The following is a 16,112-nucleotide window of genomic DNA, read 5'->3' as shown; positions in this document are numbered from 1 at the left end:
TACCGTCACGATCGAGAATGAAGTCGTGTCAGAAAATGTTGCTAGCTAACGATGGTCGTGGACCTTGCTCCAGTTTACGGAAACGAAACGGCGAATTCTCTCGGCCTAGATACGTGGTCGAGGAAAAAGAGAGGTCTCATCGTTTGTCTCCACTTTATTTTCTCTCTTTCTTTATGTTGGTTATTCCGGAAACCGCAGTAACAAAAGAAATCAATTTACATTCAAGTAAATCTCAGAGTATCCGAAGATAATTTCGAAAAAAAATCTCACATGTATACAACATAACAACGACGAATTAAAATTTATATCGATAGGAAGACGATAATAATTATATATATATATATAATAACATATATATTAAATAATTTTAAATTACATATATTTGAAAAATTCTATTTTTGATATCGAGCAATGTAGCCCTTTGCAAATATCATAAATGAAATCAGTATAGATATGCATGATATTTTACTATATTTTGTTACATCTTCATTCTTACTCGACAATATTTGTGTACGTAATCTAGAAACCCTAATTACGATCGTTGCGTTTTTTCGGGTTTTCGTGTCGCGTGCACGTGGATTCCATTTTTTTCTAATTGTTGCACATCGTTATGTGTCCCCCCGTAAAACTAATCGTCGAGAAACAGAGTAGCTCTGCAATTACTTTACAGCCCTCATTTTACAGAGTGTTCACGAATCACCCGGAATCTCTTAATAAATAGTTGATTTTGTTTTTTCAATTTTGAGTAGAGAACTCTGAAAGCAGATAAAAAAGTAGTGGTACGTTCCGCTATTTTTTGCTCAATTATTACACGAAAGAAAACGACGACCTAAAATATTTCTCGCCGATGACGTCGTCGTTCGCGAGAAACTTTCAACATTTTCGACGTTGCATTTTAACCTGCAATTCGAAGAATCTGAACATTTATTTATGTCTTGCAGTTCTTTTATCGAAACTAAGATTGTAACTCCATTGGGGGAGATTTCCATGTTAATAATTAAAATTGATCGATTTCTCCAAAAATTGAGAAAAGACTTTCGTCTTCAGCACGTGCACGCGCGGATGCGGATGTCGATCATCAACGTTCGCGATCATCCCCGAAAATTTCGGCGGCGATTATCTCGCGGTGACCCTGAACTAGGTCCTGACGACGCGAATCCCGGTGGTGACCCGCTCCGGTTGTCCTTGCGCACGGTGACCCAGTTTTGCAGGGATCGGGAGATTCCCTCCCAGGTATGTACCGAGATACGTGTCAAGGTCCGTCGTTCGCACATCACGATCACGCGCCACACGGCCACGCGCGACTCCAAAAGTCTCGTGAATTTGACTCGGGAATTGGTGAAAATCGTCAATGAAACGTCCGATAGAAATTCACCGGGGACCTGACCGGGGAATTTTCTACAACTACCGAACCCGAGCCTCTCGAAATAGCATCGAGTTGGGCTTACGTTACTTTCGCGGCGCGTAATGTTCGGTACTCGTTTGCCTCGCTACGCGAGCGACGTTTGTTAACGCGAAACAGGCGCGGTGGCGGTAACGCAATACCGGATAATCAGCCTGAAAACCGTACGCTCGTCACGGCGCAAACGAGCACAGCATTAATCCTTCACGAACCCGGAGGAGCGGCGGTCGTCGTGCAAATCCCGGGAGTGCGTCAACGCGAAGATAACGCAAGATTAATTCGTTCCGCGAAACGCGCGCCAGCTAGACGAGCATCGTGGATTACGTATATCACGAAAATTAGTAATTTATCGCAATCCTCCGTAATTTCGTGTCCCGTGCAAACTGCCTACTCGACAATTGCGTATTGCGCGATACGCGAAGCGCTAACAAGGGGTGCGTTGCCGCTGCCGCGGTGCGGTCTAACGGAGTGTGCACCGCGCACAAACGAACGAGTAGTCGATATCAACGACTGTACCACCGCTCACGGTCACTTACCTAGGCCAGGTATAAACACCGGACACCTCGAAGCCGAAATGCCAGCTGCCGGAGTAGGCACCCTGACCCTTGGGCCCGGTGCACACGCCGTGGCCGTGGGCCTTTCCATCCTCCCAGCCGCCGCAGTAAGTCCCACCGTCGTCAAAGTCGAATCTGCCCCCGTTGACTTGCGCGCGATTCGCGGTGGTACCGGTCGCGCCAGGTTGCGCCGGGCTTACGCCACCTGTTTGTGGCAATTGGGCGCCCCCCGCCACCCCGTTCGGCGCCCCGGACGATTGCTGGCCGGAGTGCGGTTGTTGCTGCATCTCTCGCAGTTACCGCAGGCACTGTCGTTCGTTTTCCACGCTTTCCTCGTGCCTCTCTTCCGCCTTCGCCTCCTACCACTACTCGTCGACACCTTCGTTTCCCTCGTCTTCGTCTTCGTCTTGGTCGTGATCGTTATCGTCGTCGTGATCGTGCTCGTGCTCGCTCGTCAGCAACGTCCGCACGCGCCTTGTCCCGTACGTCGCTCCATTCTCCGCCACCTTCTCTTCCGACGTCGTCGTAGTCTTCTTCGCCACCTTCGCCGTCGTCTTCTCACGTCCGCCTCCACCGGATCTCTACAATAGCACCGAAGAATCGAGCGTTGATCCGCCGTAACGATCGCGCGTCTATCGTCGACGTCGTTGCGAGACGTGGCGGGACACGAGCGGTACACGGCGCCGGCGGCGGAGCCGTTGTCCCAGCGAAAGATTTAGTTGAACCCCGCGCGCGCCGTACGGCCCGGACCCGGACCCGGACCGCGCTCGGATCCGAGACACTCGAATCCTCAAGACGCGCCTGTCATCGCGACGCAGCCCGCGCGAGAGAAGCCGGACGCGAGAAAAGAATCAGCGAGAGTCTCGCGCCGGAGCCCCGGATTTAATTTTAGTACAACTTCGAAGAACCGAACGTGCGAGAGCGCGCGCGAACGTGACGAACGCGCAACGCGGATCTACGTCTCTCGATCTCGAGCGCGGGACGTTACGCGGAGCTCTCTCTCTCTCTCTCTCTCTCTCTCTTCCGGTGCTGGGTGATCGAGAAAGCCGCCCGAGAGACCCGCGGCCTTGACAAGCCTCAATTTCGCGAATCGATACGTCGGTTGCGAGATCTCCCTCTCGTCCTCATCCTCGACCCTGCCTCAAACCACCGTCGCCACCGCGAAACGAAACACCTCGAGCCACCTCGCCGAGATACCGTTACCCCGGTCGGTCTACCTCTCACTCGCTGTACACGCACATGTGCACGCACGTGTCTCCTGCGATCGTGGATCAACGGAATCGGAATTCGTCGAGGCTCTTCGAAAATTCGCGGCCAGCACCATGCACACGGCACTCGGAAACTCCTCGGGCGCTACGGCAATCACCGTGGGACACCGCTCTAGGATTCGCGAGGACCCGCTGGAAATCGCGCGCCGACGTACCGGGTTTCCCTTCGAAATTGTCGAAACTATAGAGACAACGAGCCCCCGACAGAGTCGCGGTTTCGCTGTCCGCCTGACGCCGTTACGCAACGCTTCTATAAGCATCCGTGATCCGCTCGGAATGTGCCTCTCGCTCTCTCCTTCTCTCTCGCTCTCTTTTCCTATCTTCGTCCCGGCCACCTCTTCCCTCCCGCTCGATCTGTCCGTTTTTCGGCGACTTCTCCACGCGAAAGCTCTTCTCTTCCGATCTGCTTTCTTCGGGAAAGGAAGACTCGATCGCGATCTCTTTGATGAGTCATCCGCGAGGAGATCTACCTACGGTGGAACGCTCGATGACTAAGATCCACGGGACTAGGCACACGATGAAACTACGGCGGACACTGAATCTATCTCGAGACGGGTTGCGAGGAAGAAGTAAGACGAAGAAGAAAACGAAGCCGAACTCCCAGCACGCATGTATATGCACACGCACACACGCGGAACTTGCACGGGCACGGGCGCGCGCGCGCGCGCGCGCAGACGCGCTTCTTCACGTTGACGGCGGCGGACGATGTGGTTCAAGCTCGGTCGGTGCGCAACATCGGCAGCAACGGCACCGACACCGACATTAGCATCATCGTCAGCATCCGCACAGGCCCGGTTGCGCCGGTGCGCCGGCCCGTACGTACGTCTGTCCGTCCGTCCGTCCGTCCGTTCTAGCGTGGCTAGAGCGATGTCGCGCGCGCTTCAAGCTCTAGCCTCGAGTTCGGCTAGCTGGGGAGGGGGGGGGGGGCTAGGAGCTTCTATTTTTATCATGGGGTAGCGAATCGTTCCCCACACCGCACGAGGCGGCTACGGCTGCGGCTGCGACTGCACGAGGCGGCAGCTCCGTCGGCGTCGACTCGAGCCGTTCGCCAATGCGACCGGGTTCGAACCATTTATAAATAGTTGGAGTTCTCGCACCGCCACGGAAAACCATTGCGAGGATTCGCGGAACGCGGGTCGCCGGTGAGAGTGGCCCCGAGATGCTCTCCGCGACTATCGCCGGCCGGCCTCTGGCCTCCGGGGGCTACCGCCGATACCGCCTCGGCCGATACTCGACGCCGCGAGAGAAGAATGACGATTTCAAGGCCACTCACGAGAGACCATGCGTTCCATTCGGAGAGGACACGATTTGTCGGAGTATCGACATTTCCCGGGAGAACCTCTTCTCCGTGGGACGTAATCGTGTGAAATCGCGGCGCGAACGAGTGTGTCGATCGGGCTTGATAGAGTTAACGAGCTCCCGGCGATTCCGCCGTCGCGGAAAAACCGGTCCCCGCAGTGCGATTTAGGGGAAAGAGGCAAAAACAGAGTTGGTGGTGTGTTCGATCGGCCGGGAAAAAGGAAAAAAAAAGAGGGGTACAACGACGCACGCGGCCGCACGAATGTGTGTCTATAGACTGCGGTCTCTGTAGGGCTACATTTTTAATGGAGCGCGCGTATATAGCGACGCGATATCGGTCAGTTACACCCCCGCGAGAACGTGAGATAAGAACTAGGTAGGCGCCGAGCGTGGCCTCGGAGGGGGCCCGGAGAGGAGGGTACCCACGTTGAAAGCCGAGGCGAGTCAGAGTCGATGATCCGTACAAGTCTGACGTTACAGCGAGGTTCGCTACGCTCTATTGACGGCAAACGAACGGCCGGGATGACGAGGCGGGGGACGCGCCATTATTTATTGACGCGTGCCATTCTTTTTTATAACATAAATCAATTAATCGATGTGTCCGCTATTAATAATGACGGTAACGAAAAGTGACGGTCGAGCTGCGCTCGTTGGTTGCGCGGCGTGAAAAGAAAAAAAATCCGCCCCCTCTCTCTCTCTCTCGTTTTTGTCTTTCTGAAAGAAAGGGTTACGACGAGCAACCCCGAGAAGAGCCACGACGTTGCGATCCGGCTATCGTTGCACTTCGCGCGGATCTGTTACCTGAAAAGGCGACGAAAACTGTGCCAGCGAAGACTAATCTCGGTGGCACAACTGTCTGTTTATTGCGTGGCGGCACATGGCGGCACGGCGAGGTCGAATCGTCGACGGACGAATACAATAAAGAGAATAGAAGCACGAGCCATGCACCGTCGTTACGATGAAATATTTAATGTGCCGGCAGCCAAAACGGTTGCTCTGTCTCTAAACCGAGGACAATTATTTCCTACTATGACAACGCTAATATTATTTGATCGCGACAGGACGACGTGCGATGTAAAAAAAAAGGATCTTTCTTGATTTAATAAACGATGGTTAAATGACCCCTTTCTCTGTTTTCATCTAATATACACTTACATTGCTTAAGAGATCGTGCTACTCCGGCGGATTTTCGCATCGCGAATGTATCGAGACGTCGAGACTTCCGCATCGAGGAATCCCATCGAAATAGAGCAGACCCGCTTGAAACGAGAGCGTGTTCCAGATTCGATTAACTCCCCGTCGGCGAGCGAGAAATCGGATCCTCAATTAAAAGTTTCACGTTCGTATGCGGTTCGCTCGAATTTCCCAGAAAAGAGAAACGCGAAGAGAAAAAGAAAGCATCCAGCGTTAATAGAAAAAAAAAGAAAAAAAAATTGCAGCGTTTTTTTCTGAAAACTACTATATATCGATGGCTACCTTTCGAAATCTTAGGACGTTCCACGGACAACGAATACATATTCAAATTCGCAAAAGATCAAAATCGAACATTTTCCAATGGAGCACCAACGACGAATGCCTTCGCGGATCGAACTTCATCGAACACTTGCTCACCAATTTAACGATCAACTCGTCCTCGTATAGATAATACCACGTACATCCATAATATACGCAATAAATTCATTTTCGTCACCAGCACTCCGGCGGAAAGGCGAGGTGAAAGGTGAAACGCGTGGCTAGAACGCGGGATCGCGGGCAGGGTCGATTCGCGCGGGCATCGCGATCGGCAACGACCGCTCGTTCGCGAAGATCGCTCTCGCGAAAATCTGCACGCGGCGAGTAAGACGCGTATGACCGCCTCACCAGCCTCGGGCTCGAGCACAGCACACTTCCGGGCGATCGATCCGACTCGGTCCGAGTAACACGTGCGACGTACAGCGCCGGCGGCGTCGGCGTCGCCTCGCACCCTCATCAGGACCTTCGCCGGTCGCACGTGCACCCCCAGGATCACCGTATCTCCCGGCACGCGGCACGCGCCTATCGGTAGCGGTTGTCGAGGGTGCACCCGGACGACGCAGCGCGGCGTGTCCGAGGGCTCGGAGATACGCGCCTTCGGGCGTCGCGTGCGCCGGTTCCTCGGCGTCGGACGAGTGCCTTCGTGCCTTCACTGTAGCGGTATCGGCGCACGCAAGGGTATGGGGCGTCCCTATTTCCTAATATGTGTCACGAGGACAACGGCTTCCACACGCACATGTATAACGAAGGCGCGCGGCGTGTTACGTTATCTTTCCGTAGCCGCGACCCGCATCGCGGATCTCGCACGGAAGCGATAAGATGAGACCCGCGATGCGCCGATGCGGCTTCTCGATCGTCGAACGCGGTCGATCGCACCGATATTCGCGCACGTTCTCGCGCGATTGACGACAATGACGACGTTTCTCTTTCAACGACCCGAATCGCGAAAGGACTTGTTCCACCACCGCGTGCACACGCGTTTTCCCCCCTTTCTCAGGGATGAAATTTTTATCGACACGTGCGCGAACATGGGTCGATCCCACGGCGATCCTCCGCGCGCGCGTCTCCGTCCCGCTCTCGCGCGACCATTTGGCCGTCGACGTCGTTCACTGGGAGAGACGAGCTGGACGGTGGTACCAGAACGGACGACGAGTCGTCTGCGACCGGCCGGTCCTCCCGTTGCGACGTCGACCTTCCCCCGCTTCGTGCTCGTGCGCGTACTCGTCGGGGATCCCGTTTTCAACGTCGCCGTCGTCGTCGTTGTCGTTGTCGTTGTCGTCGTCGTCGTCGTCGTCGTCGTTGTCGTCGTCGCTGTTGTCCACCTCCTCCTACTCGACGCGGATACGCGAAAGATCTTCCCCTGCAATGCGACCTCGACGCACGCACCGTGCTTACGGGAATGTGCGTGAGGTCAGGGTGGCATGATTACGACTATCAGTCTCGCAGTGCGCCGCCGCTGCCGACGCCGCTGCTGTTGGTCGCGCCGTCGCGACGCCTGGCGTCGTCGTGTCGACGGTGAAACTGGTATCTGCAGTAATCTGCACCGCATTACTACGCCCCGATGCGGCGGTCGGACGAGCGTACTCGACGAGTTTCCCTTTATAGTTGACCGATAATATTTGCTCTCTTGCTCTCTTGTTATTGCATTGAAGCTCTTGCTCTTTATCCGTTTATAATATATAAAAAATATATAAATATACGTTATATTTATTGAACATGTTTACTGTCGTATATATATATATATATATATATATATATATATATATATATATGTCTCACGTTTTGTTTATTGAACTTCTTTCAATAATAATTCAATAGAAATAATATTGAATATTATTAAACTTCTATCATTGAACTCGATTACAATGACTTTTGCTTTGGACTTGTTGCTGTCCAATAATCATATTTTTTTTATTTAAAAAATGTAAACGTTAGATCCACAAATTAACTTTGTTTTAAATTATATTAGGATGTATCATAAAATGATATAATAAAATTTTTTTTATCGGGCTTGAATAAAACAAATCATTTCGTTAAATTTCTTAAGAATGGATCGAGTAACCTGCGTTTAACCTAATAACTCGCATTTGAACTTGATGGCAACACCTCTCATTGAATTTTCCGTTATATCGGCAGCTGGTTAAAACACAATCTATCTCCTTTTATTTATAAAAGTCATAGTCGCTATAATAATGTATTTGTGCAAACTACTATCTACGAAATACAGAAATTTAAAATAAGAACATTGCTAAAAAATAATACCTGCTATCATACTTTTTACGATTGCTCGCAAATCCCACGTTTATTTCATAATTATTCATGTTTAAAGTCTAAAAATCTTATTGAAAAACTACCGATACAATTTAATTAACTTTGGAAATGGTGATATTTTTTCAAAGAAAAAAAAGAATGATGACAATTTAATATTATCCAATATATTCCTTTCTTAATTTAATGTTTACATTGTTGTGAAATCTGTTATCGTCAGTTTCCGTTACACAGTTAGACTAATGATAAATACAAGTTTCATCAGATCAATGCGGATAGAAATATGTTATTAGTTATCAAGAGTCTCGCGTTAAGCTCATGCACACTGACCGTGTATCTTTACACAAAACGATGAATTGAGAGCAACTGATGAGATTATTGGATCTCACAAAGTAAGCCTGAACCGATCGAGTGTATTATACATAATTATATTTGATCTATGAGGGTTTCCCTACGATGTTATTATATATCCTTTATTTTACATAGATAATAAAATTGTATCTAATATTTCATTTATCAAAGTAATATTATATAGAATTTGAGAAAGATCGATAGGAGTTAAATGAATAAAACACACCATTATGTAATAAGCGTAATAATATATATAAAATATATAAATATTAAAGATATTATATATGGATTATTAAATGGATGTTTTCGATGAAGTTAAATATTTAATTTTTTTATGACGAATATTTCGTTTACAGATATATTATACAGATAACGTTTTCGTTGAATATTATATTCGACCAGAAAATTCTAGCATGATGAAATATACATTATCAGAGTAAAATATAAAATATAATTACAAAGATATTAAATACCATATACTATATATCTACATGTAGAATTTTTAATCCAAGATTTGCGAGATGTTTCTAAGTATCGAGCGTTGATGGAATAGGTCAATATAAACACATGGCGCTGATAAATAGCAATACATAATATTATAATGATTGTAATTCAGCGTTTTGATATCATTTACGCAAGCATTTACGTGTGAACTTTGAAAGACGCTAGTTACAATTTCGTCATTGCGAATATCTCAACGGTAGGTGCGTACCTCAGAAAAAAGAAATGCGGCCTCTATGCGCTCTCGCGTGGCGTAGAATTTTACGAGAGTGCTGTGGTGCTGAAGTTTCTCTTCTTCTCTTTCTCTGAGCTGCGAACAGTGCGAACAAACAATCAGACTGTTTGGAATTCTTAATGGGAGATTATTACACTTCGCCGAAAGGATTGGAATAACGATTTTGCGAGACGGTAAGATTCACGATACGCGATATACTTGATACGTGACGCGTTCTTAATTTAGAGCTTCTAATCTCATTCCTTCCTACACTTCTTATCTTTACTCTTATCATTAGAATTCCCCAACTAGGAAAGAAAACAACTTTCTATATTATTTAAGCGCGGAAAATTCATATGTGGATATTACAATCAGGTTCTGTTTCCGAGCAACGCATTCGACTACTACGGCAATGCGTGACCAAGAAGATACTTCGAGTTTGCACGCATCAGGTTTCAACCGGTAATAGAATTACTCTCCTTTCTTGAGAAAATTGATTTCTGTCTACAACGCTCAGTGTGTCTCATACGATGTCCCTTGACAGACAACATCAACAGAAACGCTCGCTGTTGTAGGTAGATTTAACGTGTGACAAATCTGTTTTCCGAATATACGGTGCCTGGGATTGTTTAAACGGTTGCTGTAAACTGACGCGCGAGTTAAACAGTATATGTGAACTACTCGTTTACTTCCGCAATCGATACAATCGATACTTCCGGTGCTCTCGCGATCGTATTTTCCAACTGTCACTAGTCATTTTTGCAAAATAATGTACTTTCAATGGTGCAATTGTTCACAATTTTCCGGCGCTACTGCAAATATTGCTTTATCATAGCGCCGTCGCCGTACGTCTCTGGTCAATTGCAACGCAATCAATAATCGTTTATTGTATTTTTGGATGTGTAAATGTGAATAGAAAACGTATTAGTTATAGAATACGAAGAAAAAGGCAAAATAAAAGCAAAATAAATATTTTGCTTAAACGTTGTCTTACTGTGTTGTTTGGTTTACGCAATATTGTTTCTTCTAAATGTTTAAGCAGAATATTTATTTTTAATTTATTTTTATTAAATTTTCTCCATTTATTTAGTTTTAATTCAATTTTAAAAATTTTTATTGAAAAATTGAGATTTTTTGTTTACGAGATAGTACGACGTGTAATATATTAATATAGCTATTTATTGTAATATATTAGTACTGTTTAGCAAAAGCTATTTGCGCACATAAAGTTAAGAAGAAACATGCGTGATTATTTTAATATACTGCGTAAACGATATATTTACAATATATCACAATTAAATTCTATTTAAAGTTATTTAAATAGCAAAATATGTTTGTATTATTTGTGTTGCAGAACGAGCGCTTCTAAACCCCATAGTAGCATGGATCTCGTGAGTCTAACCGTCCGCTCCCACGAACTAGGAGATGTGAATCCACCGAGGGAGGACTACTTGCAGGTCGAGCGTGATGATGTCACGGAGAGAAACGATATCGTCAGAGAGCGAAGATGCAGGCTGAAGGAAAAGTCGCACGACGAGCTCCGGACGATCAATTTAGCTGAGGTTGCCTGGCACGACACGCCCGGTGACTGCTGGCTCGTGATCTATGATTACGTGTACGACTGCACGGAGTTTCTGAAGAGTCATCCGGGCGGTCAGGACGTCCTTTTGGAATACGCCGGACGAGACGCGACTTTGGCGTTTATTGGCACTGGACACTCCGCCGTCGCCAGGACAACCTTGGAGAGGTACAAAATTGGCGAGCTTCCGCTGAACGAGAGGATCTACAGTATTCCCAACGGCCTGAAGGTCTCGGGATTCTAATCTGCTCGGATCGTCGAAAGTCGCCGTCATCATCGTGCACGATAAATATCGAAATTTTACAACAAAAATGGAAACCGGTGTAAATAAACCCACTAAACTTATGCAGAAGATTCGACGTAAAGTTAGTCACAGCTGAAATATTACCGTCGCTTTTGATGGCATAGGAACACGTATAAGAAAGACATTATTTACTTGAAAAAGCTTTTTTCCAAGTCATCTTTTTATTTAATTTTATTTAAATGGTTGACGTAAAAATGAATTAAATAGCTTATAACAATATGCCGATTCTTACATAATAATTTTCTCGTCTTTCTATAAATAATTTCTCTCTTACACATTTTACCGCGTATATATTATCTGTAGCAAGAGATATTTTTGAATGGTTAAAGAAAATCTTAGATTGCATTTATGTAATATATTTTAACTACTACATATCTAGGATTTTATATAGAAAAGGAAACGGCTGTCGATGCGATTTGTTCATTTGTAACAATAATCATAACGATAGTGATTTTTTTATCAGTATTTAAGCTCGTTACATTACTGCAATAATGCAAAGTGTAAACTGCATTAAACATTAACTTAACAATGTTAAATGTTAATCTAATTAGGTTTAGTTTCATTTTTTGTTCATTTCATATCTACAATATCTTGCGATAAGAGATTTCCTTTTTCTTTTTATTTCGCGTACGCGTGTCGGAACACTCCTAGAAATGCGAAAATGGTAAAACTGCAATGCAGAAATGAGAAAATTGTATTGCTAATTCGAGCAATTTGTCATTGCCCGATCACGGCGACAAAGCATTTTATGCAATTTCATCACATTGCCGGTGAACTTCGAAATGTATCAGCCAAGAGGTCAAGCGCGATAAGAAATATTCTCGGCCAAACGGGCCACGCCTCAAAGGCAATTAATTACATTTTCCAATTCATCTTGACGAGTAATCATTTACAATAAGATTTTTGCAACCTCAAATTATTATATCGGGCGCGGATTAACGAGACAATTTTAATTTCATGACATTTGATGATATCGTTTTTATATTAGGCAAGATATAATTTTCGGTATCTGGACGAATGTTATATTTGTCTTGGAAAAAATTGCTTCGTTAAATATAACCGGAGAGGGTAAACATGCCGAATTCTTTCATCATTAATATTTCAAAATAGCTGCGATAAGATAAAGGAGAGAACCGGTGAAACAATAATCAGTGCTCAGGGAGTACTTTACATCGGATACATTTTATATTTCTTGATTCTCTAACATTTATAATATACACGACATACAGTATGAGGTAATAGCGATGTAGCTCAATTCGTTATACGTCGATAGACCGATATAATAAACTCTCCGTTTCCGTTAATCGGAAGGCAAGACTGCCCATTTATTAAATTAGCGATATACTCAGTTTAGGCGTTAATCCTATATTTATCTAAAATTAAATTACACACATAATAATACTCTTTACGATATTTACATTTAACCCCACAAAATGTACATATAAAATATATAACATTTTGTATGTATTGTATATGCGTATATATGTGTGCTTGTGTGTATGTGTGTATGATGTATGATTAAGATAAAATAAAATATAAGGAAAGAGATAACACTTTTTGATGTCAGTATCATTCTGTTCCATGGTGAACATCAGTCCTTAGTTTTGAACGTTTCAACGTCTCGCCGATAGAAAAACATTACAAAACCGATGGAAAAATTTCGATATAACGTTTCCGTATCTTGAATAGATTTTATGTTACATAGTGACAAGTTTAATAAAGAGTTGCGATGAATTGTAATACGAAAGTTATCCGTCTATACATCTCTAACTTTTTATGTGTACTATATAACTAAATAATACTAATTTTTGCTCCACTTTATTTTTAACGATAAGATAATGGAAGAAAGTAACATACGGGTCACTCGTAATACACAAGGTTCACTCAGAGATTCACTTAACTTAAACTCAATAAGTACATAAAGAATCCCGCATAATGATTTTTATGAAAAAAAAACCACCATTTTCGGTCAATTTGTTTGAATTTGTGATATGTTGTAGTTCTTGTGTCCTTGATAAAAAGTCTCAAATTTCATCAACTTTTTATGATCAATTTCTGAATTATAGAACGGTTCTTATATGAAGATTTTCAAATGCCTATAATTCACAGAAACTAATCATAGAAAGTTGATGAAATTTGAGACCTTCATCAAGGACACGAGAACTACAACATATCACGCATTACAAGTTCAAGCAAATTGACCGAAAACGTTTTTTCTCATAAGAATCATATGAGGATCAATCACATTTGACTAAAACTGTGTATTTTTTCTATTTTATTATATCTACGATAGTGTGTGACTACTATGCACGATATTTGCGCGCTTTAACGCACATGTCACGCTACGCTACGTAACATGTGATTAACACCAACTTTACATACTACTTTCTGTTTTGTATGTTGTTAGGACCATGTATGTTAAATACCGAATGCCCACAGCATTCGCTTATTTTTAAATTTTCACTAAATGCTAAACGACGGTTTGGGACAACTCAGTACAATATACACGAAATGAAAATAGCATCGCTAACAAGTTTTTTTTTATAATTACTATCACACACATTCCAATTATAAATTGCATAACGCGAAATGTACAGCTAAAACAATTTCGAAGTAATTATCAAAATGGTAATTATTTGTTGCAAAAGAGAAGGCATTTTTGTAGAAAAAATTTAATTCGAAATTTGAATTAATTTCTAACTTTTCAGTTTATAACAACAAATATCGTAGTTATTAAATCTCAAATTAAATTTTATTTGTGACAAAATTTTCTCCAATTCAATAAAAGATAAAATTCTGTTATTAATTTCCGTTTTTAAAATTTCCGCAATGCTCTCTGTTTTACAAACTACAATAAAAAACTGTAAAATAAACTGGATAAATTAAGTTTAATTATAATTCCGGGAGAAATGAATTAAGTTTGCATACAATATTTAATTTTTATCCTTTTAAATAGTTTAAATAGTAATGACGTTTGACGCGAGATAGTTTCTTCGGATTTTTTTTGTTCTGAAAAAAGTACAGAATCGCCATTTAATAGAGAATCTCTGTAGGGTTTGAAAAATTAAACCTATGTAGTTTTTCAACGATGTTGATGTATGCAGAAACTGAACTTGTGAAACGATCGGTCATCCGAAATATCTCTTCGCCGATTGGGAAGAATTAGAGAGTGTTCATTATCCGTCTTTGTTCCTCGTGTGGCCGAACGGAATAAAAGCAAAATTGTATATCCGATTTATCTCTAATTGCCTTCAGCTTCTCTGATCGGTTCGAGTCACCAATTTTCTCCATTTCCTTTATGAACACGCTAAAATGCCGGGACTTGCTCTACGACACGTTTGTCACAAGTTCAGATTCCCCGCGAATAAAAAGTTTGCTTTTTCATGCGTGTTCGATAGTCTCGTAGCTTGCTATGTCTTTTTCAGGCAAAAAGCCTGAAGGAGATCTATTTGGCGTCAAACACCGCCATCTTTTTGGAAGTAAAAATTGGAAGTTAAGTATCGAAACTCCTCATTTGGCGAGTTTTATTCTACGAAAGAAAGAATCGGGAATGCACGCTCCTCGGAATAATTTTTATCAAAACTAAAAAGTCAACTTCTCATAATCTTTTTATAATTCGTATGATAAAAAATGTTGCGAGAATAGCTTAGTTTTATTATAAATTATTATTACTTTATTCTAAAAGTTATTTTAAATATCTATATTTATAAACATATATATAGATATAATTCTTTACTTTATATATTTTCTGGATAAAGATGTCTATAAAAATTAAATCTGAAAGTAACAGGCATTCAAAAGTAACAATTTGTTATAAATGACGAACATATCTAGCAGAAGTGCGCAGAATTGAGATAACATCGATACCGATTGTACCCACGAAATAATTAGAGAATTGATACTTTCAAGTAGATACCATTTAGGAATCGATACCATTCGATACTTACATATTCACATGTACTTATGAGGCAACGATACTTTACTATCAGGAATCGATACTAATTGTGAAGCTTTATTTATTAAATTTAAAAGCACCGAGTGTTGCGACGTTTCAACAATTCCGCATCTCGTTGCATTCATGAATTGCGAGCAAGCTAATACGTTATCAATCTACAGTCGAGTAGTTTTGCAAGCGCTTTTCTCGACAAGCGCAGCTCGACTATCAACGGAAACATTCGCGAATGAACTCGATCGTGGATTGATGATGGTATCAGGCTTCCTGCAACTTCCTGTCGAAGCGAAGTTCCTTGCTCGTTCTTTTACATCAAGCTGCAGAGGGCAAATCCTTGGCCGGAATCGAAAGCCGTCTGCAGTACCGTGGTTTCCATACAAAACGCAGCATCCGTATACATCGCCGCAATTCGTTGCTGTTCCGCACGACTCTCGCTCTGCGATCTGCAAGCACATTTAGATTTTTCCGGTTGGAAAACGTTTTTAATGGTTTTTAAAAATTACAAGGATGAAAAGATGAAGTTGTAGGTCCATATTTATAGTCGTGTTTCTGTCAAAAAACTCATCTGAAGTGAGTTTTGGTTTATAAGTGACTTGAAAAAAGATTGAGTTTATTAATGTTAACATAATAATTATAAATACAGTCTCAGTCGATCTCTAATCAAAATATAACTATTGAACCGTCCACGTCTCAAGATATAAAACGCAATTTTGAGTATCTCACCCGCTCTTGAGACGCTCTGATACGCTCTTGAGACGAGATCTGAGTAACGACTATAAATACGGGCTTTATAGTGTGCCTCGTAAAATTATACGGCAGAACTACATTATACAATTAATTAAAAAAATAGGTGGAAAAAATTTTATTCTTTTAACTATATATAATTTTTAGAATTTTTAGAATTATAT

General features: G+C 43.0%; 3 protein-coding genes across 16 annotated transcripts in view; 1 reads left to right on the top strand and 2 right to left on the bottom strand.

Annotated features, from left to right (window-relative positions):
- The window catches only part of LOC143903662 (junctophilin-1-like), a 40,307-nt gene extending 32,883 nt beyond the window's left edge, over positions 1–7,424 (bottom strand). Inside the window, exons 1-2 of one of the 9 annotated variants that reach the window (XM_077417472.1) lie at positions 7,173–7,424; positions 1,939–2,537 (exon numbers count right to left, since the gene is read on the bottom strand). In XM_077417472.1, coding sequence (XP_077273598.1) covers positions 1,939–2,243 — 305 coding nt within the window. In that variant the 5' untranslated portion in view covers positions 2,244–2,537; positions 7,173–7,424. Of the gene's footprint in view, positions 1–1,938; positions 4,681–5,678; positions 5,956–6,383; positions 6,750–7,172 lie in introns of those variants that run through there. The other 8 variants (XM_077417475.1, XM_077417476.1, XM_077417473.1 and 5 more) reach the window with 8 other exon arrangements.
- Positions 7,425–9,045: 1,621 nt separating this feature from the next.
- LOC143903695 (cytochrome b5) lies at positions 9,046–12,677 on the top strand. 4 transcript variants are annotated; one of them, XM_077417553.1, is made up of 3 exons: positions 9,046–9,563; positions 9,745–9,831; positions 10,724–12,677. In XM_077417553.1, the coding sequence occupies exons 2-3, from the start codon at positions 9,782–9,784 to the stop codon at positions 11,190–11,192; spliced, it is 519 nt and encodes a 172-aa protein (XP_077273679.1). In that variant the 5' UTR covers positions 9,046–9,563; positions 9,745–9,781; the 3' UTR covers positions 11,193–12,677. The 4 variants fall into 4 exon arrangements, with proteins under 4 accessions (XP_077273679.1, XP_077273682.1, XP_077273681.1 ...); XM_077417556.1 differs by lacking the exon at positions 9,745–9,831 and having other exon boundaries at positions 9,053–9,358; XM_077417555.1 differs by lacking the exon at positions 9,745–9,831 and having other exon boundaries at positions 9,063–9,563.
- LOC143903686 (uncharacterized) overlaps positions 12,416–16,112 on the bottom strand; it is a 74,470-nt gene continuing 70,773 nt past the window's right edge. For all 3 annotated transcript variants that reach the window (XM_077417541.1, XM_077417542.1, XM_077417540.1), the window contains one exon: positions 12,416–15,647. In XM_077417541.1, the coding sequence (XP_077273667.1) occupies positions 15,512–15,647 (136 nt within the window). In that variant the 3' untranslated portion in view covers positions 12,416–15,511. The remainder of the gene's footprint in view (positions 15,648–16,112) is intronic.

This window comes from Temnothorax americanus, unplaced genomic scaffold, assembly GCF_048541705.1.
Source record: "Temnothorax americanus isolate GAGA-0224 unplaced genomic scaffold, ASM4854170v1 Scaffold49, whole genome shotgun sequence".
Taxonomy (NCBI): Eukaryota; Metazoa; Arthropoda; class Insecta; order Hymenoptera; family Formicidae; genus Temnothorax; species Temnothorax americanus.
This window is presented reverse-complemented; position numbering and strand designations above follow the sequence as displayed.